We start from the raw sequence: 21,328 nt of genomic DNA, 5'->3' as shown, positions 1-21,328 counted from the left end.
TCAGCTTTTATTGCATGCCAAATTTAATTATTCTTATAATTGCAATGCTTTCCATGTCAGGGCTATGTTATTGTGTAATTTCTTTAGCGAGTTCTTTAGCAGCTGACTCTTGTTATTCTCCACGTCTTGTGTCTCAGGTTCAAAGGACAAAGGAAACATTCCAACCTCAAGTTTTCCCAGACTCTCTTCATCTGACAGCCAATCATCTCCAGCCTCTCCATCCTCTGTCCCCTTCTCTACCTCGGAACTGACCCCATCGTCACCCAAAATGACCATCCCTGATGAGATCCCTGGGGGAGATCCGAGGGCTGCTGTGTCCCCTGGTGGTGGGCAGGAGTATGGCAGGCAGACTAATCGATCAAGAGGACAGCAGGTCCCTCAACACAATCAAAAGCATACAACCAGCCCCAGCACCCAGACCAGAAAAAAGAGCAGCAGTGACTCTAAGCCCACGAGCCCCAAGAAAGCCACCGAACATCACCGTGAGCAGCACTCTCCAAGCCCCAGAAAAACGGAGCAAGGCCACGCTGGATCCCTGGAGGATATGAGCAGAGACAGAAAAGACCACCGCTCCTCCAGCCCGAGAAAAAGCTCCAAGAGGGAGCACGACCCCCCGATGCCTTCAAAGAATCTGGTCCAGCCCCAAAGCCCCAGACGTCCAGCTGGCCAACAGCCCAGCGCCGCCTACGGGGAAGGGAAAGACAGGAGGTACAAGGAAGAGAACGCAGTCTACTGGCAAGAAAGGGGCGCTCCAGAGAGTGGAGACAAAATCTCGGGGACCGGTGAACGCCACAAGAAGAACAAAAGGGCTGAGCAGGAAGGAGCTGGACAGAAATCCCATCCTCAAACAGCCAGGGAGCAGACGGGGTCGGACTCCAACGCTGGCGCCCTGAACCAGAGGACTGGGAGAGAGCAGGGGGAGAAAGAATATCTGGAAAGCAAGACCCACGGTCCAGCTGTGGATGCGAACAGAAAGGACCCCAGAGGGTCGAGCAGTAGCATCCAGGACCCCAGCTGCAACGGTACCGCTTCCAGCAAAAAGTCTCCCATCATGCCCGGTCCGTGGAAGGTCCCCAGTTCTGCCAAGATCCAGGCAGAAACGTCCTACGCCGACATCTGATGTCCTTCTAGCACCATCTGTGTAATAAAAAAATAATAATAATTAAAAAAAAGCTAAGCTGAGCCTGAAAGACGGACATAGAAGATAGAAGGAAGGTTTTTGTTGTTTTGGGTAAAGGTTCGATCAAATCACATCTCTTAGCTTTGGGTTCTTTTACCGCCCAGTTTGTCCACCTGGATATGGAGGTATCAAGCTGCAGCTCTGACACGTGTGTGTGTGTACGTGTGTGTGTGTGTGTGTGTGTCTCAGAATGTGTATTTTGTGAATCTATTTTGTGTCACTCCGATCATGAAGGACCCGGTCCGTTCTCCTCTCACCCCAGGACTGCAGGTACAGAAATGAAACGCTCCCCTCTCCCGTCTGTCCATCCGTCTTGATGAAGGGAATTTTTTTTTTTTTTTTTGTCACTTGAAGGTCGACGCTCTTTCGTCTCTTGCCGTGTTCTCTCTGGTAAAACTGATTCACTGTGACGGCCGCTGACAGGTTAACAGCGAGGGCCGGTGGGCTCCTCCTCCAACTCATGAACTTCCTGTCGGTTCACACCTGAGCAGCGTCCTGGACTTCCCGCAGGGTGGACAGGAGACCCTGGAGTTTTATGCATTTAGCAGACCAGATACTTGTGGTTCCACTTCTCACATTTGTTAATGTGTGGTAATAACACATTATGTAATTTATTGAAATATATGAAAAGAAAATCCATCATTTGACTTTAATAGAAATAGAATGTGTAGAGAAGCGTCACCATCTACATCATATCGATAAGAACGCTCGTGAGCAGCTGTGTGTTTTAAGTGTGTGTACAGGTGACTGGTAGATCTAGTAAGTGTGTTTGTATTTTAGGTATCACTGTCACATCAGCTGATCTTATTCCAAGCGTGTTACACATATACTCACGCGTGATTTCAACCAGTTGAACCAACAGACCTGTATCGTAATATGTGAGACTTCCTCCACTGACTTATTAAAAGTTAAGAGTATTTTTATTGACAAAAACGTCGGCACAAAAACATTTATTCTCATTCTAACCTCCGAAATCTATTTTTGATATATATTTTTTTCATTAGAGCGAGTGGGAGAATTAAGAAAAAAAGATGTATATTTGTTTGATTGTCAATCATCACCGACACAATTGTTATTATATGCATGTCAGAATTAAGAAAGCAGCTTGTTCACACATGAGGGACGGGCATCGCAGAGCACATCATGTGAAAATAATTTCCTTGGGGGGGAGGGGGGGTCGCATTTGAAATTAAGTAACTGATGAAAATGTGAATGCATATATTTTGAGTTTGTTTGGGATTGTTTGTGCCCTTCTCTGGTCATTGTGGAGTTCTGCTGTTCAGTATAGTGACATCTACTGGTGGATTAATTAACTGCATCATTGACTTACCCCCATCAACCTGTAAGGATGTACAGAAGTAACTCACACGTCTCTTGTTCTGTTAGGTACTAATTTATTGCCCACTGAACTGTTGATAGAATTGGCTCCTGTTGTTTACTGGTCATGCCATTAACATGTATGATACCGTGGCCTTGCATCGCTCCAACATATAAGAAAGAAGTTTATCGGTTTTCACATCATGGTATAGTTGTAAATGTTTAGAGATTGTACAGCACCTTTATAAATATAAATGCCTTCATGCATAAAAAAAATCCTATGTAAATCTTTTCATTATTTTTTTAAGGGATGTGAGATGAAATGATATAAAATGGGTGGAGAGAATAATTTGGTCATGGCATTCTGTTCATGCACTGATAAATAAAGGATTACTGAATAAACATGTTTGGGGGGGCTCTTGTCTTTTAAATGTTCTTGGTAGCTACAGGATCAGTAAGTCTTGATCATTCATGAAGAATCCAAATCAGCTGATTCCCATGGGTTTGTCTGTTTGAAAATCAAACCAAGGAGCTGTCATTCCCATTGAATGACATATATGTATATGTATAATTAAATAAATTAAATATTATCGTTTAAATAAATTACATATTTAATATTTATAAAGTTATATTTAGTCATAAATAATATGGTTTTATTTATTTTTAAATAATAAATATGAATAAAAAGTAACGTTGCCATTTCTCCAGCACCTACTGTTACCCTTCTGAAAGCTGATGACGTCAACGTCCACTTCAAACGTTCCGCCTCACGTCGGTCACGTTTCATCACCTCTGTCACAAGCACCGCCCCTTGCGGCGCTAATAAAATTAACCATGACGTCAGGCCAGCAGAATTGAATGCGTGCGGATCGGCACGCACTCACTTCTGTTTAAACTCCAACTCCCATGAACCTTTACGAGATCGACAAACTACATGACCCACAGCTGTCCGTAATGCGCATGCGTACTTCGCTAAACGAGTTGAAAGAACTACAAATAGACACCAAATATTCGGAGACCTGCGCAGTTAGAGGTTCGAGTCCTTTAAATGTAGCATGAGAATCCTCCTTGGAATTGTATTGACCCGCCCTCCTCCGCCTCTGATTGGTTTATCTTGATACGACCCAACAAACCTAGCCAATCAGAGGTATGTAGGGTTAACGCCTCCTTCACCATAGCACTGTACGTGCAATCATGGCAGCTCCAGGGGACTTGGTCCATGCGAAAGTAGGAGAAGAAAGGTTAAGGGAAAGCCTTGATCGGTTAATGAAAGAGAGGAAGAAGAAACGGAACCTGTCGCCATCTTTCCACAAACCGGACGAAGCCAAGAAGAGGAAGCTCCATCACCGACACGCCGACCACAGCAGCCGCCCGTCGCCGCATCCGCTGCAGCTCAACCCCACAGCCCAGAACTTCAGCGCAGGTGAGCCCGTCCTGCACTTCCACAAACACGGCCACCACCACCACCAGAACCACGGCCTCACCAATGGGACGAAGAAGAACCTCCAGCCGCCCCCGCCTCCCCGGAAGGCACCGGAGGACCTGCAGAAGAAGCGACCGGTGGCCGCCGAGCCGCTCTTCAGTTTCACGCCTCTGAAGGCGGCCGAAGCCAAGAGCCGGGATGTGAAGGAGAACCCGAAGGATGGAGGCTCGAAGCCCAAGAAGGAGAACGCTGGAGCGAACGTCAAACACGCTGGAGGTCAGAAGAAGAATGGTGAGTTTGATCTGGTTATAGTGAACACACTGGTTTACGTTAGTGATCTGTGACGAGTAGCGACTGGTTTAGTCTATTTTCCTCATTTAAGATCAAGATTTTTATTGTTTTTCAAAAGTTTTCAGCTCTTCTGTCACATCAGCTGTGCATTCGTGGACGTGGAAATAAATAAACTTTAAATAATTTGAGGATCTATTAAATAAATATTTGTTACCTCCGAATATTTAACATGGGAACATATTTTTGGAAGTAAAAATATTCAATACCTAATGATCATGTAGTTATTAGCTAAAGGAAGTCTTTGTCAGTGGTTCCCATATATATAACACATATACATACAAAACTTATATATAACACAAAATACACTCATCTATCTATAGATCTATCTATCTTAGTATACATAATGCATAGTATGTATGAAACACAAAGCAAACATAACACTGTATACATACACAAAGCATCTAACACAAACCATACACACAAATTTCAAAGTTATTGAAATCCTTAATAAAACACACTTTTTTATTTATGCCTCTCTCTTTGCCTTCAGAGCCAAAACCTCACAATGAGAATGTCAAGTCTCTAACACTGGAGGAATATCTTCTCAAGAAAAAGAAGAAGAAGAAGAAACACCACCAGGACGAGCACAGTACCAAGAAGGTCCGACACTTGCACAACAGAGCAGTCCAGACTGTATGTACAGGGCAGGGAGCAAATAGTACTCTGCCCATTTGCCCTGGTTCTTCTCTGCCCCCGACAGTGAAGCAGGAAAGCAATCAGCCGTCTCACACAGACACTATCAGCAGACACCAGACCTACCTCCATGCTCTTAAACTGGGCCGGGTACCATTTATCTCCCATCAGGACCACCATGTCCGCAGCTCTTGCCTCCAGACAGGCACCTACTATGGACGCTTCATGCACGAGGAACGACAGGCCAATGGTGGCGGATCAGTTCTGCATGCCTACGCTGATGAGCTAGCTTGTCTCAGCGCGGAGGAAATGGAGTGCTTTGCACAAGAGTTTCTGGAGTTGGCCTTCGCTGAGAAGCCTAAAGGTGCAGCCTCCTATGCCCTGGCGGTGGTGCACAGTGCAGCCTCCTACCTACCAGACTTCCTGGATTATTTTGCCTTCAACTTCCCCAACACACCGGTCAAAATGGAGCTACTGGGCAAAAAAGACATCGAGACCACCACAATTGCCAGCTTTCACTCCCAGGTAAGTGAACAGGCAAGAGCTCGTCCTGACTTTGACGCAATAGTTTGTCATAATACTGCACTCATCAAAAAGACACAGTGATTTTTAAAAGTTTTGATGCTAACAGAGGTAGCCACTGTGGTCGGCTCTTGTCTTCTTCGTATCCTAGATGGGCTAATGGACCCTAACCCACCCAAACCACATCCACACCAGCAAAGTCGCTCAATATTTGACCTCTACTGCCAGTAATTCCACTAGAATCATATCTAAAACACATAATGGCATTATGTCAACAAGTCAGAATATCGCTAAATGAAATTTTTGTACTTTTTTTGTACCAATATTATCTTGGCCAATACCAATGCAATAACATCCATACCAGACACCTACTTCCACTTGAGTTGATCTATTCTGTATGAACCATCTGTCCATCCTGGGATGGATGGATGGGTGGCTGGGTGGATGGATGGATGGATGAGTGGGTGGGTGGATGGATGGATGGATGGATACTTGCTTTACTCACATACATCCACACATTCCACAAGACAGCAGAAAAACGAAGGAACAAATAAATACAAGTAAACTTAAATACACAAAAGAAGATGACAAATACTCAACTGAGGACATATAAACATACAGCAAGAAGAATAAAGTACGCAACTAAATAAACGTAAATACAATACCTTAAAAAAAACAAATATGTACAGTGAGAAGTGACTTGTGATTCTGGGCTATATACATAAAATAAAATTAAAATGAACTTTAAAATTTTCCAGTTTTCTATCATTTATTTAAGTTAAAATTAGAACAGGGATGACCAGCAATGAGTCTGATTTTATGACTGATTTTATGCATTGAAATGTAAGCTACAACTGTTAATGAACAGTCATAATGTATGCTAAAATAATTAGCATGATATAATGTGTGTAGATATTCTTTAGTGTGAATGTGATGAGCTGAGAGGTTGTGGCTATTTCCTGTGTCCAGGTTAACCGGACTTACTGTTCAGGAACGTACCGGTCCGGACCCATGAGGCAGATCAGCTTAGTCGGAGCCGTGGATGAGGAAGTCGGAGATTATTTCCCAGAATTCCTGGATATGCTGGAAGAGTCACCTTTTCTCAAGGTCAGGGAAGGATTTATTTTAAATATTGCTTTTAAATTCTTTCAAAAAATGAATTCTTTCAAAACTTCTCACGGTTGGATGCGTGTGTCTGTGTGACCTCAGATGACCCTACCGTGGGGAAGCCTCTCCAGCCTGAAGCTAGACTGTCGCTCTCAGAGCGACGATGGACCCATCATGTGGGTGCGACCAGGAGAACAGATGGTTCCTACTGCCGACATGCCCAAGTCGCCTTTCAAAAGGCGCAGGTACAACAGCATCGTGTGACTGAAAAGTGATTGTAATTATGAGCGAAGACATAAAAAACATTTCTCTATCCCTTGCCGTCCTTCTGTTCAGGTCCATGAATGAGATCAAGAACCTCCACTACCTTCCGAGGGCCAGTGAACCCAGAGAGGTTCTGTTTGAGGACCGCACCAAGGCCCACGCTGATCACGTGGGCCAGAGCTTTGACTGGCAGAGCACTGCTGCCGTCGGGGTCCTGAAGGCGGTGCACTTTGGAGAATGGTGACTTCTCTTGCTTTTTATTTACAAAACGGAGACAATCAGTTCATAGAAAGATAAAAATAACATCTCCAAACCAAACCAAACCCTACCTCCAAAACCATTCTGGATTTTTATGTTTCATTGTGTTTTGTTGAAGGAACAACCGACCTCGGATAACCAAAGATGTTGTGTGTTTCCAAGCTGGGGACTTCAGTGACGTCGTCCAGAGTCTGCAGCTTGATCTGTACGAGCCGCCGGTGTCTCAGGTGAGAATGTTTGTCACGACACAGGTGTCGCCACCTACAGGTGAAAACACGCTGCTAGAAGCTTTAAACATCTGCCTCCCTGCAGTGTGTCCAGTGGGTGGACGACGCCAAGCTCAATCAGCTGAGGAGGGAAGGCATCCGCTACGTCCGTGTCCAGCTCTGCCACAACGACATTTACTTCATCCCGAGGAACGTTATCCACCAGTTTAAGACGGTGTCTGCAGTCTGCAGCCTGGCCTGGCACATCCGCCTCAAACAGTATCACCCGGATGAGGATGAGGAGAGGCAGCGGACAAAAGACGTCAGCCCCGCCTCCAGTCGAGTCCCTCTTTCCTCCCCAAACCCCTGTGTACGACCCCAAGGGGAGAAAACCCAAAGTGGGGGAGCTAAGACTGAGTTCCAGAGGCTGGGGATGACAGCGAAGGAGCCCCAGCCGGCTCCTCCACGTCCCCCCAAGTCTGCACACTTACCCCCGACACGCCAAGAGCCCAACTGTTCTGAACCAATCCGCTCTGGATGTACATTTTTAAGAGAGCCCCCCCTTTCCAAAAGCTCTCAGCCACACTGTACAGTTTAAATGAACTTTTTTTTTCCCCCTGACCCCGACAGACACTCTGCTGTGGGAGGAACCCACCATCTCTGCCAAATAGGAAGATTTTCAGGTTTTATTCCTCTCGCTTTTATTTAATCTTTAATTAGAAAACTATTAATTACATTTTTTTATGTGAAGTATGTGCAGTTTAGTGGGACATCCTACTGCTTTTTTTTTTTTTTTTTTTAATTTGGTCACACCTAAAACTGCAACTCAAGTTGTGAGCATCAGGTGAAGAAATTATTATATTGAAACTTATTTTATAAAATGTTGGAAAAATACATTTTCCTTTTAGGCTTGGCTGTTTCATTTTGTGGCAGAAGGGTTGAATAGAAGTTCCTGATGAACCGATGAATGGTTAAATATTTAATATTTGTCATCAGCTGCTTTCTGGTACCTTTTTCTATTTGAATCAAACGTATTGAAGAAATTAAACATTTTTCCAAGATTTGTCATTGCTATTAAACATGGACTTATTAAAGTGAGGCGTTTGGTTACTGTAAATAATTGTAGGATTGTAGAATTATAAGAGTATAAAGACTTTTTATCAGTTTTGTAAGTTGCAGTTTGCATATTTTTGAAAGTGCTTTTGATATTTTTGATTTAAACAAACGCATGAAAAGCAGGTTTATAACTGATCGTAGGCTCGGCAATGGATTCTGAAGGAATTAAAGCAATTCAATGAACTAATTTCTGTCTTCAGGTGTGTAAATATGATGATGTGACAACATTGACACCCATGCACTTATGTCTGTACACGATTCTTAACTTTAAGCTGGTGATGACGCTTGATGAGGGTTGTTCTGGTTATGTTTGGTTGCGTTATGCAGATGGTTCGTTTCAAACTCCAAGCAGCATCTGAAATACGGAAGCTGTAAAGACGAAATCGTTCTCACTCGTCACCTCACTTCACACCTCATCACGTCCTCCTGCAGTTCAGGATCAGAGCACAAGATTGAAACTTCAGCTGAACCTATCAGATCCCTCCATTCAAACTGTGACGACTGCCTTAGCTCTTCCACTGACTGTCTTAGTGCCTTTTACTGGATCTGGAAAAGCCTTGTGAGAAAAATGTGTTGGTAGGACAGTCATAGCCAAGTCTTTCTAATTTGATAACGAAACAAATGTTTCTTCTGTGCTATTTATTTTTAATTTTTATTCTGCATGTCAGCTGGAAAAAACAATTACTGCGTAGTGTCATTGGTAAATTCTGACTTTTTTTAAACGTAGGTCCTATTCAGGAAGGATGTTGTCATGTTTGTTGGGTCTTAACTAGAAATAAATTGACAGTTGCAACATTGACATCAGCCTTTTGTCATAATTGTTGTGTTTAAAACTGTTTGTGTTTGTCAGATTTCCAGGTGAGGCTAGAGAAGGTCCGGACACAGCACCAGCAGGAGAATGCTTAGACTTTTCTTTTAATAAATAATGTTCAACCAGTGTTTGGGACACAGTAAAACCAAACCGTTTCAGATACTTTTTCAGTATGCAACATGTTCTGATTACCTTTAAAGGAACAGTTCGCCCAAAATCCAGTCAACATCTATCCATCCTATAAAAATCTGTTAGTTTTGTTGTTCAGATAAATATGAATGATGATAAGGACATGTTTTCATCTGGGGGGAGCATGGAAACACATTTTAGCAGATATTGGACTCTGAACTTTGGGGTAACAATAAAATCAGATTGCAAATCCATGAATAAAGTCTTAAAGTTAGTTTGGAATCTTGGCCTTCTGAACACTTTCCCATTGTGGTCTCTGGAGTCATCTTGTGCTTTATTTGATCTTTTTGAAGATCAAATAAGAAGTCCCCATCTTCTTCTGTTGTTTAACTCACTTCCCAGAAACAGCGTTTGGATGGAGGAACTACACCTGACTTCTCATTAGTAATAACGCAAGTACAAACTGACTGAATTTCAATGTCTTGTTGCAGATTTTGTTTTTTGTTTTTTTGTAAGATAAGTGCATAATGCCTTCACAATTGTTTAAAACTAACAGATGGATTTGTGACATGACATGGAGAAGAGAAAGAGAAGCACACAAACAAAAACTTCCAGCAGTCATTCAGGTATTCTGATGATCGTCGATAGAAGTCGGGGTCCAGTTTGATGTTGAGGGAGGGTCAAACTCAAACCCATGTCTCAGGAAAGCTCCTGGGGCCCTTTGGCTTTCCAACACGGATCCCAAATCCTGAAGAGGAAGATGATGTCATGCAATTATTTGCAAGTAACTTTATCTGATAGCAGCAGTGTTTCAGATGATGCAGTCTTACCATATTTAAACTGTGAAAATGAGGGGCCGTATGCAGGAGGTGGATCCTCTGGTTGAGTATTAGATGGCTGTGGTGGGGTAATTTTGGCTGAGGATATCATTTTTACAATTATTAGTCACTCAGTCTTCATCAGCATAAGTACATTTATTGAGTTTGAATTTAAATGTCACCTACTTCTTTTTTTGTGTTTAAAAAACTTAAAACTCTGGATGAAGGAAAGAACAGTTTAACTTAGTGAATGTTCACCTCACTAACTAGCAGCTGCTGGTAATCATGGAAGGTTGGAAGGTGCTCACCTTGCTTTTAGATGTTGCCTTCTCATCCGATCCTGTTAGCTCGGTGTTCACATGAATTTGTGCTGAGGAACACAAACATACAGAGAAATACAATGAAATGACCCAATAATGACCATTTTCTAACAAACTGTTGTTTCCAGACTGTATGACAAATACCTGTTTTACAGATTACCGTTACTTCACAGATTACCAAATCATCACAGGCTCACATGTAAGAGTCATACATTAGTTTATCAAACATAATGAGACGCTATTCTGTAGTTTGCAGGTCCTAAATGATGAAAACACTCACCAGCTCCGCTTTCACCCACAATCAGAGGAGGAGCCATGTGATGCTGAACCGCCGTTAGTGACTCTGCAGTTGAAATACAAAAACACAGTCCGAGTGGTATGGGTACAACATTTACAATCAGTCCTGCAGAAGACAACTAATCTGGCATTTCACCAATCATACATTATGTCTTGCTTTGTGAACGAATGGTGGAGATGGGTTCAAGAGCAACATGATACTCTTTTAGTTTTCTGTGATAAATATTGCAATTTGTAAAAATTTGCAAAATCTTATCGATCCAGTGTGATGTCCACTGAAAGACGTGATCACAAATCTCATATCACATTAAAAATAATACTGATGATGATGAAGATGATGTTGTCTAGGTGGTGGAAAATAGACATTCATCATCACAAAATGAGAATCTTGCTCCTTAAAACGTTGAAGCCACAGGTCTCGCTGCTCCTCAGGAGTCATTGGGCTGACCTCTGACCCCCCAGCTGATGGTGATCAGCCTCTTTGAGAGGTTATCTAAGGAGGTGGAGCCCCCTTCGTTCAGTTGGTAATACGTTTCTGGAGAGTCGATGCCATCAGTTGGCTCTTTGTTGTGTTTTCAAGTGATGGGTAGATGTGGCGTCATGACCAAACTGTATTGATTCTGTGTGATTTTGTGTTACTGAATACTGACACCTGCTGGACCTTAAAGTCCCTACAGGCAAACTGGTTGACAGACTCAACTCATTAATTTCATGACCATACACAATAATATAACTTAATTCATTGTATTATATAATGTAAAATATCTTTTTATTTTTAGTTACAGTTGACAGAAAATGTGATCATGTATCATAACGTGAGAATCTAAGTAAATGTGTTGTGAATGAGGATGCTTTCGGACTGTTTTTTGTTTTTTACAAATTTTTTCTTTGAAAAAAGTTTTTATAGTGATGTTTGTACTTTGCATATATAGAGATTAGACTGCTGAAACAAATGAAAGCAGAGAAGCTTACCTCGCTTAGAGCCTTTAACTCGAACACTCTGGGATAAGCAAATTAAAGCAAAATTGTTAGTCTTAACAAAGGGATGTTAAGGAAAAGGCTGATACGGGGGCGGTCACAGGCTTTGGCTTGGTCCTGTTGAGTCGTTACCTTGCTCCTGATCTTAACATCTAGGAACATGATGGGTTGAGAGGTGCCATCCCACTCGGACGACAAACCAAACTTCGACGAAGGATGTGTCATTTCTAAGGGCAACGGGCTGAGGGTAGCTTCCTTGTGAGCTGCTGGTAAAGAGAGCTTCAGTCAGGGAGGTGCTGCTGTAGGGCCTAAATTGTGCATGTCTTTTCTGAGAAGGTGGGTGACAAACTCACCCTCCTGGGTTGTGTGGATGGAGGACTCTGGGGTTCTGTCAGGAAGAGGATGAGTCAGGTCTACAGCTGCACAAGCAAAGATTAGTAGGAGTCACTTTGGATCTATCTGGATAGCCAAGGGTCAAACAAAAACCAGCACGACATGATTCAGTGTGTGTTTCAGTCTTACTTTGAGGAAGCAGGGCGGTGTTTGGATCCTGAGGTGGAGTGTGGGGATGGAGAGATGAAGTTGATGAGGGATTAGGATTTGTCACCGCGGCTGAAGATATGATAAGAATTTAACACACAATAAATTATCACACAACTTTAGCGGCTTCATATTAACTGGCTTATGTGAGGCTCTAAATTACTTGGATTCAATTTATCACTCATATGATTTATTAAACTGTAAGCTGCTGTAATTAGCATTAACTCGGACCACCGTGTCATTAAAAATATCTCACCTTTGAACGTCATTTTTCCTTTTAGACTCTAGAAGAAAGAGCAGAATGTTGGTATTACATAACGTCTGTCAGGGCTCACTGGTTTAAGACCTGCTTATCAGACAGAACTCAATTTGTGCATGTCGACAACTCTCCATGTAACATTATCAGAAAACTTATTGTCACTTCTATGCAGATGACAACCAGATAAATCACGCAAACCTTTTTTTTCATGTATCTAATATTACTAAAATCTGACACTTTGTGTCTTAAAATGATGCATAAAAATTGGTTCATGCATTTGCCACTTGACAGTTTGACTGCTGTAACTGTATCTCCGGTACTGAACTAGAAAGACAGGCTACAATTCTCCTGTTTTATCTTCCATTAAAATCCTCAATAGAGTTTAAGGTTCTTCTGCTCACATACAAAGCTCTAACTGACCATCCACCTTCATATCTGAAGGAAATATTAGTGTCTTATCATAACACTAGAATGCTCCACTCCCAAACTGCAGGAACACTGATTGTTCTTAGGATGTCAAAACATTATCTAGGAGGAAGCGCCTTCAGCTATCAGGAACTTTAGTTTGGAATAAACTCCTCTGTGTTTAAGGATAGCTCCAAACCTTCCTCTGCGATAAAGCTTACAGTAAGGGTTCCTTCTAGTCCTCTATCTTGTTCTCCCTCTACTCCTCTACCTGGTTCTCTTTTATATTCCTCTACCTGGTTCTCCCTCTACTCCTCCATCTGGTTCTCCCTCTACTCCTCCATCTGGTTCTCCCTCTACTCCTCTTCCTGGTTCTCCCTCTACTCCTCTACCTGGTTCTCCCTGTACTCCTCTACGTCTCTGTGTAGATTCTCTGTCATCCATAACAAATCACATCAGATGCTCCAGAGTTACACTACACTACTTCTTACCTTACTCCTGGCCCAACCTTCCATCTTTATCTGTGATGCCGAGTCGGCTGAATTTGTGTTTCCCGACCATTCTGAAGACATTCCTAATCTTCTCAAGTTTGCTGCTGGAGTGACCCTTAACCTCTGTTCCACAGGATCTGAGAAGAGGAAGCTATTTAATCACTGCATTTTAAAGCAATATCTATTACTCCTATTAATTTACGTGAACAATTCATGATATTCTATCACCTGGATCAGCAGCCAATTCAAAGGAGTCTGGGGTTCTCTCTGGTAGTGGAGGAACAGGGGAGGGCGGGTTGTCTGTGAATAGAACAGATTTAAGGATGGTGAATCCTGCTTTCTCATTTCAACACCATAGTCACTAACAATATTATTACTACTTTTTCAGATATGTAACATCAAGAAAAGAACACCATTCAAAGAACTTTACGTTATGAATATTTCCCCCACCTCTTGACTCACTGATGGTCTCAGCAGCAGGATTGATGGGAAGGATCACCATCAGCCTTTCACAGAGATCTGGGAGCTCTAAACAACAAAAGACTCATGTGATGTAAAATATGTATCATCAAAATTCTAACTGCAAATATAATAACATTGGGATGACTGTAAACTCTTATGTAGACTCTGAGCACAAACCTGTCTCCTTAGCCAGTACATAAGACTCAGGAGTTCGCTGAGGAAGAGGTGGAGCTTCATCCTCATCTGCATCAAACAAACCTAAAAAAGCATGAGAACAAATCTACAAAATTCACTTCTAGATGTACTTCATGAGGCTTTACCTGGGGCAGGACAGTTCAGCTCCACAATCGGGGCATTCGGTGCAGCCGGTGTGCTATAAATAGGGTTAACTGTAACTTGTTGGATGGAGTCTATTGGTGTCTCCTCTGAGGGGGAGCTCACTGGACCGTCAAAGTAGGGATCCTCCACCATCAGACAAATTGCTGCAGCCACCCCAGGTGGAGGTGGGCAGCATACCCTTCCTGAACCCTCTAAGTCCTGTATCTTATCTACATCAGGGGCTCTCTGGTTGGGTTCCAGCTGTTTGGGAGGGTTTTTGGGGATCGAAGCATCGGAAGGGGTCTGGAGTTGCTGCCATTGCTTCTGGTCCATGTTCATGTCCTTGACTTTCAAGTCGATGACGTATTTTGAAGTGTGGTTCTGTTCCACAACATGCCTTTCCTCATCAAGCTGGTGCTGGAACTGTAGCAGCACATCAGACTCCTCGTTCAGGTCAGAGAGCTTGTTTTCAGTCTCAGGCTGGATGATGGTCAGGTTCAGAAGAAAAGTATGAGTTACCACAGCTTTAGATGAATAATTGAACCATCACTTTGCTTTTGCCTTTGTTAAGCACTTTAAATCCAATTTGCCTGAAACGTGATTCATAAATAGATCTGCTTTGTCATGATTACTAACATGCATAAGTTGAAGAATCAAGAGTCAAAGATAACTTAATTATTCCCTTGGGACAAACGGTTTCAAAACCAGCAGTAAACAAGGATTCATATGTAGGCAATGATAAAACGAACTCATTTTGGAATGTTAAGTAGACAAATCGCAGCAGGAACAAATTAGTTTTATACTGATATATCCTGAACCATGGCACAATATATACTACTCAAAAAAAGTGAGGGCTATTTGGCTTTCCAGTGAAATTTCAGGATGAACCTAAAATGTCATGTGACCTTCTCTAAGCTTTTGAATGCCGTATCCAACTGTTTAGCTTTTCATTACATTTTGCATAACTTTCTGTTCCTTTACAAGACGCTTAATGACAAGATTCCCAACAGGTGATTGATCCGTGAATTGACCAATACATTTCTTGGTTCAGTCAGAATTGGTATTTTAACAGTTCTTCTCATCATGCCTTTGACATTTTGACATCATGAAAACCACAACGACACCTACCTCGCCATTGCAAGGCTTCAAAAAGGATGTATCAAACTGGGATCATTTGAGCTAAAGTCATCTTCTTGGACAGCAACAGTCCGGCTCATTGAGGTTACATCATTCAGGAACGACTGCTGCAGACTGTGGTACCTTGAATAGAGTCATCTGCACTTTCTCCAGACTTGAATCCCATAGAGAATCTATGGCTGGTCGGCATGGTTCTGTTTGATCCAAGCCAGGTATTCCCTCTACCCTGCCTTGACTGGCAGGTGAGATGGCCAATCACCAGAGCCCAATGCTCCACACCTGTCTCCACTCTCCTAATCAACCTTTGCTTTAAAGCTGGGGTACCCGTCATCACTGGATTATTGTCTCTGTTTCAGGAAGTCTTGTTCTGTCCCCAACTTTTGCCAAGATTGTTTTACTTCTATGTTCTTTTGCTCTGTGACGTGTACCTCGATTGAACTTCCCATGGAATTGACAGGTAATTTAACACACATTCTGTTTCTGGGTCTACAATCTTTTTCCGGCTTCTCCGGCTGTGACAGAAACCTTGTTGTTAAGCTGATATTGGTGCTCATGACAAGTCACTGAGAAGCTCACATTGTGTTGTGGTATATTCACCACTGTTGGATGATGTTTCAATAACTTGTCTGAGATGAGGATATCATCATTGCATGCTTCTGCTTCCCTACTACTTTTCCTACCAACAATTTCTTCTTTTAAAGATATAATATCGCTGTAGCGTGAACATTTTACATTTTCTACAATTTTCAACCGAAAGCCAAATATTCCAAACTTTTTGTGATTAATGTATCTGCAGCCAGATCGGAGAAACAAGAATTAGATTTGAAGCGAATGGCTCAGGGTGGCTAAAAGCTATTCAGTACATTTATTAACACCATTTATTTTAAGTCTTGAATTTCTGGACTTTACTAGATTTGATTTCAAAGTGACTGAGAGCAAAAGAAGAAACTCTGCCCCCTGTTGCTATGTAGGACTTTCATGGTTCCACCTTCTAATGCTGTCATGCATAAGACGTCGTTCTGTGTTCTCACCTCCTCTCTGTGTGTGAGTGCATTCTCATCCTGCAGATATCTGTCAAACAGCAACTTGATGGCAGTGTATACCAGCTCATATTGTTCCTGTGGTAAACACCAAAAAGAAAACTTGTGTGAAACAGCGTGGGGCAGGACATACACACACACACCATCAATTCTAATTTGAGGAATTGCCTGAAATATGGTTCTCCTTGTTGGTGGATTTATTGTAAAGGAGGTTTTGTGGAAAAGGGGGAAACAGACGCTACCTTGGTTTGAACCAACGAGGGCCTCTGGGTTCTCATGTTTTGGACTGCATTGAAAATACTGAAATCTGAAGTGATCATCTAAAAAAAAAGCGCAGACATCAGTACATGACAGCTTGTACAGAAGAACTGGAATATGACCGATATCTGCAAAGTCTTACTTGATTCTTCAAGAGATTCCAAGTGTAGTCAATGACACACAAGGCTCCTGTTCTCCCACAGCCGGCGCTGCAAACACAGCAAGTAGACGCAGGTGAATTACCAAGAATACACGCACTGAAACATCACTGGTTATTTGAAGGCTACAGAATCCAATGTGATTTTTAGTTCAATTGGCTGATGACAGATTGAACTGTTGGAAATGTTTTTGAATTTTCACTTTGTCATACAATGGAAGCAGCAAGCCAGTGAACTGTCATGTGATAAACAAGTGCTGATAACAGTAGGCTCATTGTCTGTTTCCTAGTTTATATCTGGCATTGACATTAGATTTGTAACACTCATAAAAAAACAGGAATATTTTAATCACATTTATGTGAACAATTCTAAGCAATTTATTATGTCGACAGCTAATTCTGTCTCAATGCGGCAACTGAGACGGAAAACGCACAATTAAAAACTTCACTAGAAAATAAAACAAATGTAATGTTGATTCATCGCTGCACACAAGTTTTCTAGTATTAAAGCTACACACACCTCACAGTGGAACTGTTCTATACCCCCTCTAACCATCCGTTATGCAGATGCATAAAGGATGGTTGGGTGAAGTGACATGGAAGGTTTCATTTAAACAATTGATACGAGTGATAAGTGAGTCAAACTGCAAATGTTAGAAAAAGTGAGGTACACACACTTTAAAACCTGGTGGGTTGATGGCAACCCACCTACACACACTTCCTGTCAAAGAGGGAGGACGCATGTAGTGTCTCAGATGAAAGTCGGGGAACCATAGAGGCTGCCCACAGACAAGTGTGTTCCCATAGCGACTGTACAACTCATTCTTCAGGTGATCACTCTATGATCTTTAAAGTAAAAGATCAGCTTAATTGATCACTAAAAATGTAACTGATAATACAACAAAACAAAGCGTGTCTTCTCAGAAATTCAAAGTAATGTCGAGTTGAGTGTGTGTATGCTAGCATTGATTGTTGGATTCTCCTGCCTCTCATTTTATTTGTGTGTAATTTTTTTTTCCTTTGTGGAATTGAAATGTAGACTGTAAAACCAATCAAAAATATTTTCAGCAGTCCCTACTTAATTTTATCAGCTCATAACAGCGGAATTATTAGTTGTCTTAAGCTGAGGACAAGAGGAACAGAAACACCGGTTCAACACTTTCTGAGGTCATTACAAAACTGTTTCTGTGCTGGGATAAGACTGATCAGGACATATATTTTCAAAGTAATTAAGTTCTGCAAGTAATGCTGACCTGCAGTGGATGCAGATGGGCACGTCTTCATGAGGCTGGTGAGTACGCATCTCCTCCAGCATATCCAGGATGGGAGGGATGGAGTCTGGTACTCCGTGATCTGGCCAGTTGACGTAGTGAAGCTGTTTCAAAGTTCGGATATGCTGGAGAAAAGAAAAGAAAAAAACGCTGCAGACAGTCCCAGTGGAAAATTCAACATCATACATTTCCCTTTATTTCCATAGTGTCTCTGTGAAATCAAAAGATTTGCATGATTCAAATTACTTAATTTTTTTTTCTTATTTTGCTCAGGAGAAATAGTCATTATTATAATGGCGCAATATATAATCAGTTTACCTTGTTGTAATTCAACTGTAAGGTCCTTATCAGAAAATCACCTCTATTTTCTGTAGAATCCTGTTTAAAAAAAAAAAAAGGCTGTGCATCTTCACACTGCTTACTTCTTGCACTTAAACAAGATAATAGAGATAATTTGAGTTTTGTTTGTGGTATTAATAGTGTAACCAAATTGTATTGACACTTTCTGAAATTAGTCATAAATAAGATGCGTGTCTCCCAAGATTAAAAATACTCACACAATAAACTGTAAAAGGCTCACAAACAAACGGTTGTCCCTCTTTCTGTGGCCAGTAGCGCTCACACTTTTTCTACAACAAAGAGAGAGAACAGAGAATTCACATTTCACTTTTTTTTGTGGTTCTAATTGGCTTGGAAAAAAACAACATCCAGACTGAGCTGAAGGGAAATTGACACAAAAAGCAGAAGTATTTATGGTAAATAAATTATACAACACAGTGATTAAGAACAAAAAACAGAGGGTAAATATGGGGAAAAAATTTTTTTTTTACCTTTCCCATCTCGAATTCTCGACAGGCCATCACCACAACCTGACGCCAAAGAAGACAACAAAATGCAAAAACGTTGAGCTTTACATTAACTTGAACAAAATGTGACATCAAGGTCTAGGGGTTCAAAGGGTCCCTCAACAAATGTTAAAACACACCTTTATTTCGTATTCCCAAATCATCCTGAAGAAGTCTAGTATTGTGTGAGGCAGAGGACCCTGAGTAGCGATGTAAGCTCTGGAACCAGAAACGCCCTGGAGATCAGAAACAACCGTCAGGAGTCAGAGGTTGATCTGACTTGTGAATGAATGAGGGCTGCTGTTGATTTACTTGGATGAAGCTGGCGTTGATGTAGTCTGCGTCATTTTTGGAGGTGTGGAGAGAGAGCTTTACTCTGCTGTGGTCGACTGAAAGGAGAGCAAAATGTGGATCAGGTTTCTTTAACATACCTCTGATTTATCAGAGATATGTTAAAGAGCTTACAGGGGACGATGTCCTTGTATCGGTTCTTCTTGACATTTTCCTGCTTCTCTGCCGTCTTGGTCGGATAGGTCTTGTCTGTGCGATATTTATTTGACTGGCTTTTTAACCTCTGAAACACATAAAAGAAACTTAACCCTGCCATACTCATCCTTTTCTGAAGCACAATGTTTGGGCTGTCTTGTTGTTAAGCAAGGTGATGTTACTGCTCTGGTATGCTGTTGGTGTCTGCCTTTTTTAACCCGTATTCAATGTTATTTCAACTGTGGTTTGTTTCATAATGTATTTTGAACTATAATGATGTTTTTATTCCACATAAACATACAGGCCAATGACAGCATGACAGATGCAAATGAGAAAAAACCTTTTCTCTAATGAAATATGATTTAACGTATGGGTGTTATATTTCACACCCGTATGCAAAAGTAAGAGAGAACAAACTGATGGGGTGAAAGCCAAATGGGAACAGATAAGAAAAAGTAAGATTCAGGTGAAATTAGGTGCAGAACCGTACAAGCTCCAAAAGAGAAGGTATATCATGACATGAGCAGGGAAGTAAACAGGTAAAACAAGGGTGAAGTAAAACCCCACAAAATGACAATGACCATGGTTTATAATGACACAAATGTTGAGTAAACATCATTAAATGAGGTTTATCCAGGTTGAAGCAGCACAAGTTCAGGAAAGCTATTCAGAAGAGTGATTTATATTTAATATGTGAAACTGTGTGACTTTGGAAATCCATGATAGTTGTGTTCATTGCATTGGTTTTTGTAATTATTTCTAAGTATTTTGACAGTTTGCATTAGTAACCAGGAAAAAGGTTATAAATTGCATAAATATTCCTAGTTGGTCATTTTTTAAAATAATGTGACGCATCCCCAGCTGACCAGAATATGTGACTCACATTACCAGAAGCTGACCCCATGTCTTACAAACTGAGGATTTGTATCCCGCAGTGACTAAGTCGAATGTTTGAGGCTCAAATTGAAGTGGTGGGCTTTTCCCGTGCTCAGAGGATTTAATGAGACACTGGTCTTTTTGTTCATAGGCTGGCTGTCAAAGCTCTAAACTGCCTGCTTTAAAGCTTTGTAAGACCATCTCTACTGCTCACACCACACAGCGCTTCTTGTTCACGGAGGAAGTGATGCAATAGACCTCTTCCTCTGCTGTGGCCTGGCTGGTAGGTTGACAGTATGTGAAGCACACAGGGCTGACCTCAGGCAGATTGTCCCAGCCTACAGATAATGTCCCTCTGGGGCTGAACGCCTGAACATGATGTGCATTCGAGGTAATTGGTAACTAAACACATCACAGACAGCAAATATTAATTATTAATTATTATGCATTTGCCTGTGGGTCATCCTCTTTACCAGTGTTTTTGGTGACAAACACCAAAAGCAAGGTGCAAGCATAAAGAATGGCACTGGGGCCATTCTGACAATATCTGCATATCATTTTTTTTGCTGAACACAGTGCATTTTGTGGACATTTGAAGGTGTGGGGGAAAATATGAACTCTCCCACTCGATGTGATTTACTTTACATTTGAAAATACAGCAGTTATGACTTGATTTCCAATGATATAAAATAAATCTTCTCTGTGGAAGCTTTATCTACAACATGCTCAACTCACCACAAACTCCTCAGCGATGCCATTCGGTGTCTCCTGTTCCTCCAGCTGGGCTTGGATTTGCCTCACAATACAGGCTTGATGCTCCATGGCTGGATGTGTAGTACCCTACCTGGGATGGTGCACATGTCAGGATGCAAAGGTCTGAGCCCACAGTTCAGCGTCGCCACGACTTTTGCTGCTGCTTCATGTAGACGGCTTCTCTACAGCAACTCTCTCAAGGAACTAATGAGAGGGAATGTGTCAACTGTCTTAGAGGAAGTAAGAGTGAGCCAACAGGTTCTGTGGTCTGTCTCTCATTGGGTCCTAACGTCACAGGCT

At 41.8% G+C, this 21,328-nt stretch overlaps 3 protein-coding genes across 15 annotated transcripts in view; 2 read left to right on the top strand and 1 right to left on the bottom strand.

Moving 5' to 3' along the window:
- The window catches only part of magi3a (membrane associated guanylate kinase, WW and PDZ domain containing 3a), an 80,792-nt gene extending 77,888 nt beyond the window's left edge, over positions 1-2,904 (top strand). For all 5 annotated transcript variants that reach the window (XM_068306746.1, XM_068306717.1, XM_068306737.1 and 2 more), the window contains exon 21: positions 138-2,904. In XM_068306746.1, the coding sequence (XP_068162847.1) occupies positions 138-1,120 (983 nt within the window). In that variant the 3' untranslated portion in view covers positions 1,121-2,904. The remainder of the gene's footprint in view (positions 1-137) is intronic.
- A 760-nt stretch (positions 2,905-3,664) lies between these two features.
- On the top strand, positions 3,665-9,134 carry LOC137607077 (lysine-specific demethylase 9). Its single transcript, XM_068332567.1, is given in 8 exon segments — positions 3,665-4,211; positions 4,762-5,429; positions 6,396-6,533; positions 6,636-6,778; positions 6,870-7,037; positions 7,174-7,282; positions 7,368-7,826; positions 7,828-9,134. Coding segments are annotated over 8 exon segments (2,241 nt in total). The 5' UTR covers positions 3,665-3,691; the 3' UTR covers positions 7,864-9,134.
- A 140-nt stretch (positions 9,135-9,274) lies between these two features.
- ptpn22 (protein tyrosine phosphatase non-receptor type 22) lies at positions 9,275-21,292 on the bottom strand. Of its 9 annotated transcripts, XM_068332527.1 has the most exons (26): positions 21,011-21,292; positions 19,379-19,487; positions 19,226-19,302; positions 19,054-19,149; positions 18,899-18,937; positions 18,626-18,697; positions 18,387-18,446; positions 18,051-18,193; positions 16,783-16,849; positions 16,625-16,702; positions 16,374-16,460; positions 14,208-14,685; positions 14,065-14,145; positions 13,876-13,953; positions 13,654-13,725; positions 13,426-13,562; positions 12,527-12,554; positions 12,253-12,342; positions 12,084-12,149; positions 11,863-11,996; positions 11,725-11,752; positions 10,736-10,798; positions 10,444-10,505; positions 10,322-10,352; positions 10,148-10,234; positions 9,275-10,065 (listed from the first exon to the last, which is right to left on the bottom strand). In XM_068332527.1, the coding sequence occupies exons 1-26, from the start codon at positions 21,095-21,097 to the stop codon at positions 10,004-10,006; spliced, it is 2,412 nt and encodes an 803-aa protein (XP_068188628.1). In that variant the 5' UTR covers positions 21,098-21,292; the 3' UTR covers positions 9,275-10,003. The 9 variants fall into 9 exon arrangements, 7 of the variants coding, with proteins under 7 accessions (XP_068188628.1, XP_068188593.1, XP_068188602.1 ...); XM_068332492.1 differs by lacking the exon at positions 10,322-10,352; XM_068332501.1 differs by lacking the exon at positions 10,322-10,352 and having other exon boundaries at positions 11,863-11,993.
- Between the last annotated feature and the right edge of the window lie 36 nt (positions 21,293-21,328).

This window comes from Antennarius striatus, chromosome 2 (assembly GCF_040054535.1).
Source record: "Antennarius striatus isolate MH-2024 chromosome 2, ASM4005453v1, whole genome shotgun sequence".
Taxonomy (NCBI): domain Eukaryota; kingdom Metazoa; phylum Chordata; class Actinopteri; order Lophiiformes; family Antennariidae; genus Antennarius; species Antennarius striatus.
Note: the sequence above shows the minus strand (reverse complement) of the source record. Positions and strands in the feature narration are given on the sequence as shown.

Excerpts from the sequence above, each read along its gene's own strand:
- ptpn22 (XM_068332492.1), bottom strand. The coding sequence starts at position 21,097 with ATGGAGCATCAAGCCTGTATTGTGAGGCAAATCCAAGCCCAGCTGGAG. Across the intron at positions 14,146-14,207 it reads GCTGAACTGTCCTGCCCCAG|GTTTGTTTGATGCAGATGAG; the intron begins GTAAAGCCTCAT and ends ATGCTTTTTTAG. Across the intron at positions 11,753-11,862 it reads ATGTTAAGATCAGGAGCAAG|AGTGTTCGAGTTAAAGGCTC; the intron begins GTAACGACTCAA and ends TGCTTATCCCAG.